The sequence below is a fragment of the Phoca vitulina genome, unplaced genomic scaffold, assembly GCF_004348235.1.
Source record: "Phoca vitulina isolate PV1807 unplaced genomic scaffold, GSC_HSeal_1.0 scaffold30, whole genome shotgun sequence".
Taxonomy (NCBI): Eukaryota; Metazoa; Chordata; class Mammalia; order Carnivora; family Phocidae; genus Phoca; species Phoca vitulina.
The window spans coordinates 10,035,271-10,045,990 of NW_022589733.1; the positions used below are offsets into that span (position 1 = coordinate 10,035,271).

The following is a 10,720-nucleotide window of genomic DNA, read 5'->3' on the forward strand; positions in this document are numbered from 1 at the left end:
AACGTAATAAAAGCAAATTGCTCCATCCACGCAGGCTCAGGGCGGATGTGCTGTGAGGACCTCAGCAAAGAGACGCAAGGCAGGTCCCCGGCTGGCTCCCAGGGCTTCCTTCCCCAGACAGCCTGCTGGAGACCCAGCTGCAAAAGCTCAGAGAGCGAAGGTCCACCAGCCTGGCTCGGCCCGTCACCTTTCTGAAGGCCCCAGCGCTTACCTGCACGGTCAGGTAGAGCCTGTGGGGGCTCCCAGGGCCAGCCCAGTCCACGCTGAGGGCTCGGCACTGAGCGAGGGCCGGGCGAGCTGCACTTCGGGCACCGGAGTCCTCGTCACTGCTGACCAGAGTGTCTTTTCCACGCCCTGTCCCAGGACAGAGAATACAGGTAAGATGCTAGGCCCCTGGCTGAAGGCTGCTGGCCAGGACCCCTGGCTAGGGCCGCCGCTGAGCTCTGCTTCCCCACAGTCAGGGCCGGCCCAGGCGCAGCCAGGAGGGACTCACACGCCCTCACACGCCTGACCTACGCGGAGGGAAGGCCTGGCACCAGGCAGGGGCTGTGCTCCTTTCTTCCCAAAAGCCACCCCGAGCTTCTCTTTAGCAAGGCACCCGAGGCCTCTGGGGCGGGGGGGTGCTCTCCACCCTCCACAGTGGCTTTTGGGGCTGGCACTTGCTCATGAACACCCTCTCCAGAGAGCAGCAAAGGGAAGCCGATGCCAACCGGGCTGCGCTCATCTTCCCCGGAGGTGCACCCCAGGCCCGTGGCTTTATTACCAAGGCCGCCTCTAGGTGGCAATTTCTCCCCTGCCTTCCTAAAGGCCAACTCCTGCTTCCCGCAGCCTCCAAAAGCATATTCAGGACCGGCTAAAGCACATCCCCTCGAGCCTCTGACACAGTGCCTCCCTCACCGGATGGGGCAGAGAGCTGACCGTGGTATGGCTACCCCATGTACCCCATCCCAACCCCCCACCAGGGCCTTACTGCTCTGCCCGATCCTCAGTTTCCTTGTCAATAATATGGGGACAAGGAACCAAGCTCAGCGTCCTGGGGCGAGGGTTACACGGAATGACACACATAACATGCTCACTCTGCACCAGGCACACAGAAAGGGGCCACGGATGCAGGCCCTTAGGGCCACAACCGCGGAGGGTTAATAACGTGCCCAGGGTCACACTGAGCCAGCACTGCGATCCCATGGGCTAACCCACCCTCTGCTTGCCTATCCCTCTGAAGGCAGAGGTAAGAGTCGGGGTGGGGGCGGAGGGGCCGGGGTGACCAAGCTGGCTGACACCCTACTCAGTGTTAGGCACTCTGCTTAGCATTTCACCCACGGGATTTCATTTGACCTTTGTCTTAAATTGTAAAAGTGGATTAGTCTGTATGGTCATATAATCTTCATAATACTCACTTAATAGATCAATATGTGTGCATGCCCACATACACAAGATCAGAAGGAACTATAAAAAATGTCCATTGAGAAGCTTATGGGTGATTTTTATTTTCTTTTTTATACTTTTCAGTGTTTTTTCTTTTGAGCGTTTTTTTTTTTAGTTTTTTAGTTTTTAGTTTTTTGTTTTTTTTAGTTTTCCAAAGGAACGTGTTTTTGTCTCTTACTTGTTTCTTTCGCTTTTCTCTCCCTTTCTTTTTACCAAAAAAGCAATACTCATTCATATTACATCTGTAATCCTTAGGAAAACCTTGTGGAGTAGAGACCATCTTCATCCCCTTCCAGACAATTGAGGCTACCTGACCCAAAAGCCCAAGCTTTTCCCAGAGACCCCAGGGCCATCCCCAGGCTCACTGTCCCCTGCAGAGAGACTTTGGAGGGTATCATTCCGGCGGCCACCAGTGGCACAAATGTGGTGGGAGAGAAGGGACTGAACAGGAGTTTGCTGTGTGGCCTCTCTAGGCCTCAGTTTCCCCTTTTGTACCTGGGGGGGGGCTTGGATCTGATGGCCCAGAGGGACTCTGCTAGCTGAGACAGGCTGGTAATCTAAACCCCTTTCTCTGTAGGTCAGGAATAACAGACAGTAAGCCCCTCAAGACATCTTGACTGAAGACCCCTCTCTCCCTCCACACTTCAGGAAGACTTGCCCAAGCCCAGCTCAGGAGACAGTCATGGGGCAGCTCCCCAGACCCGAAGATCCAGCCGGCACCAGAAATCAGATGTGCCGCTCACTTCTTGGCGTGTGAGGTACCAGGGGACATGACCCAGAAAGGAGAGCTGGCGTTGACAGCTCCCCCAGGGGGCCAACGGGGGGGGGCGCACTCGGGGACTCCTTCACTGTCCACCTGCTGTCGGGGCCCCTACAGGAGCCGCCCCGGATGGCACCTGAAACCGAGCGCAGGGCACCCAAACCCGGCCGGGCCACGCTCCGGGGCGGCCCCGGTCGGCTCCTCGCGCCTCCGGCGGGCCGGCCGGCCGCGATCAGGTGTCAGCGCCGCGCAGGGCACCGGGCGGCCCCTTCACCTACCTTGTTTACCAGCCGCCGCAGAAACCGGAGCGAGAGCGCGAGCGCTCGGCCAGGGACCAAGGACGCGCCGCCCGCGGAGCGCCCCCCGCCCGGCCGGGTGGAGATCGCGTGGTTTGGGCGGCGTTGGCCCCCTGCTCCAGCGACCGCGTTGAAGTTTAACTCGGCGTCCAGGACCTGTCTTTACGGGCGGGCGCGGGGCAGGAGCGCCGGCGAGATTGACGCCCCGGCTGCGACTCCGCGCCGGCCCGCGGGCTGCCCGGCACCCTGTAATTACCTGACAGCTCTGACTGAGCCTAGGAACTTGCGAGAAAGCCCGGCCTCATCTCTGCTATCTGGAGGAAGGAAGGGAAATAAAGAGGCATTTTAAAAATGCGGACTCACCAGTTCTCAACCTCCCCGGGCCGGTGTATGGGAAAGGGCGGGCGGCCGGGCTGGCGGGGGCGGGGCGAGCCATCCCCGGCTCGGGCTCCCCGGCCCGGCCCACTCTCCACAGGCCGCGCAGCGAGGGCGTGGCTCCCAGGTTCCACGGCCGGCGAGACGGGACCATGGCCCGGGGCTCAGCAGCCTCCTCGGGGCGCCGGGCGGCCTGCGGACACAACAGGGGAGGCGAGGCTGAGCCGGCTGCCCGGCACCTGGGGGGAACCCATCAGAGCCCGCCTGCAACAGGGCCACCTGTTACCCCCAACTCCAATGCCACCCCCACCCGCCCCTCCCCCCCGCAAAGATCCCTGGGCTTGCGGGATGAAACAGAGCCCGCCATCATTTCAGGGTGCTTTCTCCCAAGTAAGGAGGCTCAAAAGTGGGTGAGGAGCCCATCAGGTGTGTCTGCAGCACACTGTGGAGACCTCACATCTCAGCTCCTCCGCTGGAAGCCTGGCAGCCTGACGACGCGCCAGGTCACAGCCCCACACGGAGGGAGCCCGAGTCAACAGCATCTCCATAAATCTAATCAGAAGGGGCTGACTGTGGCCAGTGACAAGATAGTCTTGTATATATCAAATTCTCTTAAAGTCCACTCATTCTATTCAAGTAGCCTTCACTCTGTGCCTACAACTTGGCAGGCAGTAAGATATAACGATTCATTGCTTCTGCATCTAATAATTATTTATCTGGTATCTGCTGTGTGCCAGGCACCTGCCAGGGGTCCTCTTTGATCAGGAGAGATGGGGCCTCAAAGCTCCCTGTCAGGAGGGAGGTAAGCACTTCAACAAACCTTCACCATCCGAATAGGATGCAGGGAGGCACCAGGTGGTATGGGAGAAGGGGGTGGGGGTGGGGAGCACCGGTCTGAATAGAAAGGCCATAGGAGGGCACCTGGGTAGTGCAGTGGGTTAAGCATCTGACTCTTGGTTTTGGGTCATGTCGTGATCTCAGGGTCATGAGACTGAACCCCACATGAGCCTCCACACTTAGCACAGAGTCTGCTTGAGATTTTCTCCCCCTCTCCCTCTGCCCCTCCTGTTTGTCTCTCTTTCTCTAAAATAAATTTAAAAATATTTAAAAAGAAAGAAAGCCACATAGGTCACTCATGAACCGAGCAGATGAATAGAACAGACTTTAAGCATTCCCTACACGAGTCTTTATTGAACACCTATTGTGTGTAAAGCAGCTGTGAGGGCATTTAAAGTACCCAGCTACAGTCCCAGACTCAGACGGTGATGCCGTTAACAGAAGAAGCCAAGTCAGCTCAGAGAGGCGATGTGGAATTTGCTTTTGGTTTTAAAATGGAGTTCGAGGCACCCAAGAACTTCCTAACGGTGTTACCTGGACTGCAAATTGCTTTCTACCAGACAGTGAAGATTGCCTATCTGAACAGTGTCCACTCCCCTGACCCTCTTGGCTCTCCAGGGTGGGGCCCACAGCACATTCATCGGTGCAGCTCCCTCCCACCCAGCCTCGTACTGGAACAACACCCACACCAGACCCCTGGCAATGGCCTGACGGGTGAATACCTTGAAATACATGCACACACCAGCCTGGGCTGAAGCCTGGCAAAGAGCAGGGCTGGGGACTCAGAGCTGGGAGGCTAACGAGGGTCCCAGTGCCACAGGTAAGGATATAATCACCAAAGGCAACGAAGCACAGAGCTCACACTGGGTGGTAAGGAAAGCTGGAGAAGGACGGTCCGAGGTGGCAACAACACCAGGCAGGTGCAGAGTCCTCACACATGACCGGCTGGTTGGGGGGGGCGGGAGGAGAGGATGGTCAGTTCCCAGCGAACAATGCCATGGGGAGGCCAAACTGGAAGAAAGCCCTGGGGGCTCTGGAAGGGAGCCCATCAAAGGAGCCGGGCAGAGGGCAGACCTGGGTAGGCCCAAGAGGTGGGCAGGGCTAACGGAAGTGGCCGCTTCCTTCTCCGTGGGGAAGTTTGGCTTGGCTGAGGAGGGGAGGCTGAATTGAGAGGATGTGGTATGTAGAACAGGAGGGATCCGAGCTTGCTGGGTGGACAGGGCCAGGAATGACTGAAGCAGGGAGAGGCAAAAGAAGTCAGAGTGCAGGGATGGGTAGCGGAAGATCTGGTGACCGCAGTTCACACAGCTGAGCCCTGGAAGAAGGCCAGGCTTACTGGGTAGGGACTTGTGCTCTCTGCCTTCCCTCACTGAGGAAGACAACTTGGAGGAGGCTCCTGGGTACAGTGCTACTGGACTGTGGGCCAAAGGATGGGGCAGAGGCTAATCCAAGTATGTGGGCCAGCTCCACTGAGGAAATGAAGATGGACCAGTGTGGAGCAGAAGGAACGATGGGGAACAGCCAGATGCCCTTTTCCCCAGGTTGCTTGGCACGGAGCTGGGCACACGACCAACCCCAAGGGCCAGCAGCCTACTGGGGCAAAGAGGGAGAGAGACAGGCTCCACCTCCATGCCAAGCTGCTGGAAAGGTGAGGGGCATTGAAGGTCGGTTCCATGTTTGAGAGAGAAGACTGTTAAAGTGATCAGCTAAGTCTGAGGGACCGGGACAGGAGGAGACAATACTTCTGTGACTTTGTGGAAGGGAAGTTGGAGAGGCAGCCAGGAAGATAGCAGGAAGAAAGAGGAAGGGTGTGTGCAAGATCCTGAAGAGGAAAAAGCAGCTGAATTTAGCAGCCAGTAGGGTGGGAAGGTCAAAAGTATCCAGGACTCAAATGAGCCCAAGGCTGGGGCTTCTGCCAACTTGGGACTCACAGGGTGGGACAATGGGGACGTGGAGTGGAGTGGCTATGACCAAAAGCTGGTTCAGACCCAGCTCTGCCACTTACTGGATGTGTGACCTTGGGAACTTTGCCTCTCTGTGCCTCATTATCTCCATCTGAAAATGGGGAGAACTCCACCTTAGAGGGTTGGCATAAGAATTAGACAATGCATATGTAAAGCGTTCAGAACAATGTTAGCATATACAAGGAACTCAAAATTTTTATTTTTCAGTGATCTCCCTCCCTCCAGTGGTGGGTGAGTGCCGAGGCGCTGGCTTGGAGAGAGGGACAGATTTGCCCCTCTTTGTCTAGGTCAAGGCAATAGAGCTGCGGTCCCCGCTCTCCCCCAGACCAGGATACTGCAATGATTGAGGACCGGATTTGACAAGTGCCCAGATACTGCTGCTGGGGAGGGCTTAGTCTCCCTGGGAGAGAAGGTCAGGGAGGCTGGACAGGGGCTAGGCCCTCCACTGCACACAGTCACAGGTCCTGGGTCTTCCAGGACAACCCAGACTTAAAAACCTCCGCTCCCATAAGAACAGCAGAACTCATCACCCTGTCTCTAAAGTCCAGTAACTGCAAATACAGGGCCCCATTCTGAGGCTGCATTCCTTGCCAACGACTCTCCCGGCCAAGGAGACGTCTACTTTATCAAGGGCATGGGAAGTGCGCCTGGGCAAGGAGAGGTGCACCCAGCCTCATGGCCCAGGGAAGGTGAAAGGTCAGGGACAGCAGCGACCCACAACCTTGAGACAGATATGCTGGGGGGTGGGGGAGTACCTGAGAATTTAAATACAGCTTTCTCTTTCAAATCTCCCAGGACCAGGCCCTTCACTGCACCAGAGTTCTGCTCTAACTCCCAACACGGGGTTGAAGGAGGTGGCTTCTGGGCTTGCCCTCCCTGCAGGGATCCCCCAGGCTGCTGCTGTCGCCAGCTCAATTTCCTACTGCCCAGGAGGGCACCGGCCCAGGCCCTCCTTCCAACCTCAGGGCCGGCCTACCCTCCCCTGCCCTGCGAGGGGGAAAGCGAACTGCCCAAGGAACGTACGTGGTGGAAGGGCTCGAAACTGCAGCCTTCAAGGGATCCCGGGGTGGGGGGGGGGGGGGGGGATCTCTGCAAGGGGAGGGGGAGGCCCTAACGGACACGCGGTTCCCCGGGTCGGTTCCGCCTCTCCCGGGCCAAAGAGATCGGAAGGGGGGTCCCCAGGCTGCTGCGACCCCAGGGGACGTGCCGCACCAAGCCGTGCTGCGGGTAAGGTCCTCGGCTCCGGCTGGACGGCGCGGGGGGCGGCGGGCGACGGCGCAGGGCTGCTTCTCCCGGACCCGGCCTTCCGCGCGCCCCGCAGCGGGTCCGGGCAGGGGAGGGGGTCCTGCGGGCAGGGCGGGCCCGGACGCGGCACCGGGAACGGCGGGGCCGGACGGACCCCGAGAGCCTAGCCCGCCCCCCCCGCCCGGGTCCCCGACTCACCGGCCTGGCGGAGGCAGGATCCCCGGCGTCGCCGCAGAGCCCGGGGCTCGGCCCGACCCGGCCCGCCGGCGGGAGGCAGCTCCACGCCGCCGCCTCCTCGGCCCGCCCCGCTCCCGCCCCTCCCGCACACTTTCCACAGGAAATGATTAACTCGGGCCGCGGCGCGTTCCCATGGCAACGGGCTCCTGCCCAGGCGGGGGGCGGCGGCGCGCGCGCGCTCCCGCGCACTCTCCCGCGCGCGCTCACACTCACGCGCGGGGCCGCCCACACCTTGGCCTCCCCGCTCCGCCCAGACGTTCCCGCCGGGCCCCAGGGGCCCCACGTCCCGCGCACGCTGGTGCACACGTGCGCGCACACCCATCGGTGCACACACAGCGTCATACGTGCTCGCGCTTTCGTGTATGGGCTCTCGCACGCCGGTACACACGTCCCTCACACATGCCTTCACACATGCTCTAGTCCGCACACACGAACACATCCAGTGTTCACACACGTGCCCACGCCGGTCCTACGTACGTGCTTTTGCACTTAAACCTACACTCCGACGCGCACATCCGCTAACCCTGGTACAGAACTTTCGCGCACGTTCGTTACTCACACGCACACTTCTCGCAGACTGTCCTTCACACGCTCTCACACACTAGTTCGTTTTCTTGGCCTTCTAACACACGCTTTCACACACGCTCTCACACACTCTAGATGGTACGTGTATACACTCCCACATTCTCACACACTTCACACACGCACGGTATCGTCAGGCGCTCAGACTCACACGTGCGTCCCCACACGTGGTCCGCGTGCAGTGGTTTGCGTGCTCGTTGGTGCACACAGACACTTGCTCTCCCTCGCACACACGCTACCCCTCGTTCTCTGACACTCTAGAATACACATCCTTTGAAACCCAAGCCCACGCTTTTGCTCACGCTCTCTCACACTCCGGGTAGCATGCATACACACACATGCGTGTCACGCGTTATCACTCATGTTTACACACACACACACACACACTCTCTCTAGCTCTAGTAGGAATACACAGGCCCGATTGCCTCCCCAGCCTCAGCACCACCCCGGAATTAACATCTTCCAGGGCTTAGGGTTTTTTAAGGTAAAATATTCCTTTAAGCTCCAGGGAAAACATGTCCAGAGCACAACCACTCAGGAGCAGGCAGCAGCTCCCAGCCCAGAAGTCCCTCCTTGGGGGACGTCCCCGAAGAGACACAGGGGAGGCCGGGGAGCCGGCCAGCCAAGGAGAGACAGCTGACCCAGAGGAGCCACTCTGTTCTTTGTCTCCCACACAGAGGCAGCATTTTACTCCAGAGCCTGCAGCCATCGTCCCCTCCAGGGTGCAGGAGGAGGAGAAAGCAGCTCAGAAGCCAGCCCAGTGCAGGCTGATGGTTCCACAGATAGTCCGAGAAGGATGGGCACTTGACTCTTCCCTGCGTCGCAGAGAATGGCCCAAGAGGTGCAAGGAGGGGACTGGAGGGGGACATGCAGATCAACGAGGGTTCTATCTCATGTCTCTGCCCAGGCACTGGGCTGGCAGTCAAGAATCTCAGCTGGAAACAGAGCCAAGGTCCTGGGCCTCAGATTGTTCTGGATGCCAGAACAGGATACTCGCAATCCCCCTACTGGAAGTGGGCTGATGTGTGTTTTATTTTCTGAGACGCCCAAGTGAAGGCCCAGTAGAGGATAAATGTCTCTCTCCTGGAATGGTTCCTTGGAGAGTTACAGATTTCCAGCTAAGAACCCCAGATAACCCTCCCAACAGGAGAGAAGGCTGTAATTTGAGAGTTCCCTTCTCTGAACCTCCTGCCTGCTCTCCAGACAAGAGTGGTCAAGGGGACTACAGGGTTGGATGAGGGCAGAATGTCTCTAGAATCTTGACCAAGTATCTCCTTATTATTCAATTGCGGTAAGTTGTTTGTCTATAAAGTCCTGGTAGAGAACTGGAAGCCTTGTCTTACTTGCTGGCTGGTACTGTGACATTAACTGCAGGTTCCTTCCGACAAAGCCAAAGCCAGATTTTTAAATTAATAATAACATTTATTGTTCGTTTTCTCTGATTGCAAAAGTAATAGATGTTCATTGTAACCATAATCCCACCCACTTGAGATAAATGCTGCCAACATTTTAGTAGTCTTTTTTTTTTGTATGCACATAATAGCTACCATTTTTCCAAAGCTAACACTGTGCCAGGCACTGCACTAAACTTTTAATAAACAAGATCCCATTTAACCCTGAACACCCTACGAGGTGGACACCAGGATATCCCGTTTTCAGGAGAGGAAACTGAGTCTCCCACAGTTCATTCATAAACCCAGTGTGTGATAGAGCTGAGATATGAACCCAGCTGGGTGTGTGTGTGTACACATAGTACACGGAAACAGATAGTCCTATCATATGTAATGAGTTTCAGATGCCAGATGCAAGCGTTTATTAAGATCAAAGCATTAGTGGAGAAAAAAGAAAACTGAGGTATTAGATGGAGACATTTTTGAGGTTCTTGCAAAACTCTGACTTGAAACGTAAGAGCAAATTGCTTTATGATTGCTGGAATTTAGTTAAGAACGTAACAATGTCACCAGGAACTACATACTAATGACTTCAAGGTCATTTCTATCCCAGAAACTTCACTGATGGCTTGATGTGGAAACTGCCAACTGTCTCCTGGCCACAGGGAGGGTAGAGATTGGCCAGAAACCTGGCCATCCCAACACTGAGGTCCTGAATCCGTAAGTGAGGGCTCTTGGGTTCAGCCTTTGGCCTTGACCTTTTGCCCACCTTCTGGCAGAAATATAGAAATGTAGGGAGAGCCACACAAGAGGCAGTGGCCAGAACATTGCAGCTCCATATCCATATCCACCCTGTCCTCCAGGCGGGGGTTCAAAGAGCCTGAAACCCCTTCACTTTCAGGCGTCCATCTGAGAGGTAGCCAGGGGCCCAAGAGGTCTATCACCCAGAGGGAAGTAAAGAGGGGGGAATAACACGGATTGTGTTTGATCTGATTCTCACAGTAACCTAGAGTAAAGCACCACATAAGATTTACATGATTTTCCAGTTTTAATGATTTAACTTGAGATCCGATCACCTCCAGGCCTTTGCAATGCTGTTCTCCCTGCCCAGAAAGCCTCTCTCCTTCCCCCTCTCCCACCTGCCTCCACCCACATTTACCTGGCTGACTCCTGCTTGTTCTTCAAGTCCTTCAAGCTTAGAGGTCATGCTCCTTGACCCTCCCAGGCACCATTTCTTCCTCCCCCACACACACCCCCACACTGGATTATAATGGCCTCTCCTGTCTACACCAATAGCTCTTGGGAGGGCAGGGCACTTTCCTGACTTGATCACAAGAAAATCCTCTGCAAGTGCCCAGTATCATGTAAGTTTCCATTGACTAAATAAATAGATCATGTATAATTCAGAGGGAGAAGAACAGGTACATTAAAGCATATCCAAACAGACTTTCTTCTTTTTTTTTTTTTAAGATTTTATTTATTTATTTGAGAGAGAGAGAGAGAGAGAGAGAGCATGAGCAGTGGGGAGGGGCAGAGGGAGAGGGAGAAGCAGACTCCATGCTGAGCAGGGAGCTCACCGCGGGGCTCGATCCCAGGACCCTGAGATCA

General features: G+C 56.3%; 1 protein-coding gene across 11 annotated transcripts in view; it reads right to left on the reverse strand.

The window, feature by feature from the left end:
- KIFC3 (kinesin family member C3) overlaps positions 1 to 7,177 on the reverse strand; it is a 39,752-nt gene extending 32,575 nt beyond the window's left edge. For 10 of the 11 annotated variants that reach the window (XR_004301797.1, XR_004301794.1, XR_004301796.1 and 7 more), the window contains exons 1-3: positions 7,101 to 7,177; positions 2,845 to 3,049; positions 212 to 354 (exon numbers count right to left, since the gene is read on the reverse strand). Coding sequence is in view for 2 of the 11 variants with exons in the window: in XM_032424312.1 (XP_032280203.1) it covers positions 212 to 354; positions 2,845 to 3,010 (309 nt within the window). In the remaining 9 variants the exon portion in view is untranslated. Of the gene's footprint in view, positions 1 to 211; positions 355 to 2,844; positions 3,050 to 5,698; positions 5,715 to 7,100 lie in introns of those variants that run through there. The other variant, XR_004301789.1, reaches the window with a different exon arrangement.
- Positions 7,178 to 10,720: the final 3,543 nt, after the last annotated feature.